The 2,951-nt window shown below is 34.5% G+C and overlaps 1 protein-coding gene across 1 annotated transcript; it reads left to right on the forward strand.

Moving 5' to 3' along the window:
* Positions 1 to 297: 297 nt before the first annotated feature.
* LOC131143930 (thiol protease SEN102-like) lies at positions 298 to 2,569 on the forward strand. Its single transcript, XM_058092283.1, has 3 exons — positions 298 to 627; positions 1,711 to 1,726; positions 1,992 to 2,569. Exons 1-3 carry the CDS (start codon positions 298 to 300, stop codon positions 2,567 to 2,569), a joined length of 924 nt encoding a protein of 307 aa, XP_057948266.1.
* The last annotated feature ends 382 nt before the right edge of the window (positions 2,570 to 2,951 follow it).

The following is a 2,951-nucleotide window of genomic DNA, read 5'->3' on the forward strand; positions in this document are numbered from 1 at the left end:
CTATTATTTTCCACTTAAATGTGACAAGATTCAAAAATTAAAGGTTAAGGTTATGTTTGGAAGCATAACTTTGATTATATGGTGCTATATTTCATACCTGTTCAAATCTAAAATCCAAATTCTCTTGTCTTCTAAACATGATCTAATTTCTCAATACTTTCTCGGCTTAACTTAATTACTAACCATGCTAAATGGCTTCTTTGTCAATATTAAATTTTAAAGTATAATTCTGATAGCAGTAGCAATGTTTCTTCTCTTTTTCTTCTTCTTTTTCCAATTGGCAGCGTCAGATCACAAATGGCTTCAAAGCACAAACAGTGGACAGCTACCATGATCTGGTTGACAGTTGTACTGCTGCTTTCTTGCATGCGGGCGTGCCAGGCCTCGACTTCATATCCCAGTGTGTATGGGTACGAGCAGTACATGCACCAAAGGTACCAGGAGTGGTCCGCCAAGTACGGCCGGCTGCATGTGGACGCCGACGAGAGGGACCGCCGATTTGAGATATTCAAGAGCAACGTGAAACTCATAGATCTCCATAACCGCGCCGGGAACCATCCCTACAAATTATCCGTCAATCAGTTTGCAGACCTGACACTGGCGGAGTTCATGGCCACCCTGAACTTGGTAAGGAGATAAAGAGTCCAAAGGCCTCCACCATCTTAATTCTAAGTCCCAGAAAAAAAACTTTATTCCTAATAGAAAATTTCATGTAAATATAAGGACATGCAAAAAATATATATACATATGTATATACAATATGATATGAAAATAAGCTAAAATTACTAGAAATATTGAATTCTAGTAAACAGTTTTAGTTTTCACTTAGTTGTTTCATTATTTCAACATCACCATTGAAATTTAATTACATTACTTTGAAATTACACATTAAAAATCAAAGCTATAATAAGGGTAAAAAGGATACATAATTTAATTAAAAATATATATATTTTAAAGGTACTTGTAACCTCCAACTTAATTCCTTAACCACCCAATTCTTTTTTCTCTATACTTTTGGCCCGTTCTTTATTATTTTATTAATTGTGTACGCTTAGTAATAAATTAATATGGATCGCATTCTTTGTAAAGGAAAAAAAATAGTTGAGATAAAAGTGGGAAATGGAGAGGATTTGAACACTATTCCCAAACCTAATTTAATTTATAGCTTTAAGGTACGAGTCATATATGAGTGCTAGATTGGAAAAGTCGAGTCTCGATCAACATAATGTACTAACCTAAGTATCCCACCTCGAGAGTACAAGAATAACAATCAAAGAATTAAATTAGCAATGCCTACTGGATCTGCCTACTATATGCCTATAAAGTTATTCAAACCTCTTGGAATAGAGTTTAATTTGGATAACAATGGAAAATAATATACATGAAGATGGTAAACTTGTGGAGAATTATGAGTAATTTTGAAATTTGTCTTATTTTTATGTTTATTTACATTTCCAACCTTTTCTTTCATCCTAGGTGGTATGCCAAATATGAATACCCTAAGGGTAGTTTTATAAGTCCATATAGCAGGTTCGATCCCTCGAGAAAATATTAGGTATAATGAGTGTGTTCAGTGAATTTAACATGATTTTGCATGTATATAAAAAAATTTATTTAATTTAATTAAACATGTACACATAGCAAAATTAAGTTAGCTTTAGTGTATATACCTAATAATTTTCCCAATCATTTACCCTTACATCTATTCAGGTATCAATTAAAATGGGTTTTTCTTGGATATTATATATATAATGGATTTAACATGATTTCACCATGTATATATATGTATATATAATTGGGTTGGATGCTAATCATTTTCCTTCCATTAATCGTATATAATCTAATTAAATAACGAAATCAAGTTAGATCTAGTGTATATATCCAATATATCTAATAATTTCTCTTGATCCTTTATCCTTATATCTAGTCGGGCCAGTAAAATGGATTTTGGGTTGGATGCTAATCATTTTCCTTCCAATAATCATATATAGGTTCTTGTTGGGCATTCTCTGTGGTAGCAGCCGTCAAAGGAATCACTCAAATAAAAACTGGCAACCTAATTTCTCTATCAGAACAAGAGTTAGTGGATTGTGACAGAAAGCTTAATATGGGCTGCTTGGGAGGACTAATGGTATATGTCTTCCAGTTCATTAAAAAAAATGGTCTTGCCCGTGAAACTAACTACCCATACAGTGGAAGCGATGGCGGACATTGCAACTTGAAGAAAATGACCAATAAAGCTGCAGCCGCTATCAGTGCCTTCGAACGAGTCCCCGCCAATAGCGAGAATGCGTTGTTGAAGGCGGTGGCTAACCAGCCAATCTCGATTGCCATCAACGCTAGAAGTAGGCAATTCAGGTACTACCGCGGCAGGCTATATACAGGTTGGTGCGATAGTAGATTGAACCATGCCATGACTCTGGTTGGTTATCAGACTGACGATGAAACTGGTGTGGAGTATTGGTTGCTGAAGAATTCTTGGGGTCTAGAATGGGGTGAAGATGGGTATATGAAGATTCTGCGAGGTCGGTGTCGACTCGCTAGGGATGCTTCCTATCCCGTAATCTAAACAACAATAATCAAGACTTAGCCTCACTAAGAGAGGTCCTCTAGCCATATAAATAAATTTCTCATACCATAAAAAATAAAAAAAAATAAAAATAATAATAAAACCTCCATATGTATCTTTTGGCATAATTATAATACCACAAATTACAAATGATGGATGGATGTTGTGTGTTCTCTAACTCTCTTCTAGCTCATATGCCTCTAGATTTGTATATTAATATATGTAGACACACAAGTCATATATATACATACATTTACACACGCACACCTCTATACTTGTGCACTCCTAGAGACCCCTTATTAATGTTGAATCATTAAGTTTAAATTACACTACTGTGTATAGCTATCAAATTTTTTGCATGCATTTCCTTTATATTTTAGAA

This window comes from Malania oleifera, chromosome 12 (assembly GCF_029873635.1).
Source record: "Malania oleifera isolate guangnan ecotype guangnan chromosome 12, ASM2987363v1, whole genome shotgun sequence".
NCBI lineage: Eukaryota > Viridiplantae > Streptophyta > Magnoliopsida > Santalales > Ximeniaceae > Malania > Malania oleifera.

Bases quoted from the DNA above. Each gene is read 5' to 3' on its own strand.
- LOC131143930 (XM_058092283.1), top strand. From the start codon at position 298: ATGGCTTCAAAGCACAAACAGTGGACAGCTACCATGATCTGGTTGACA.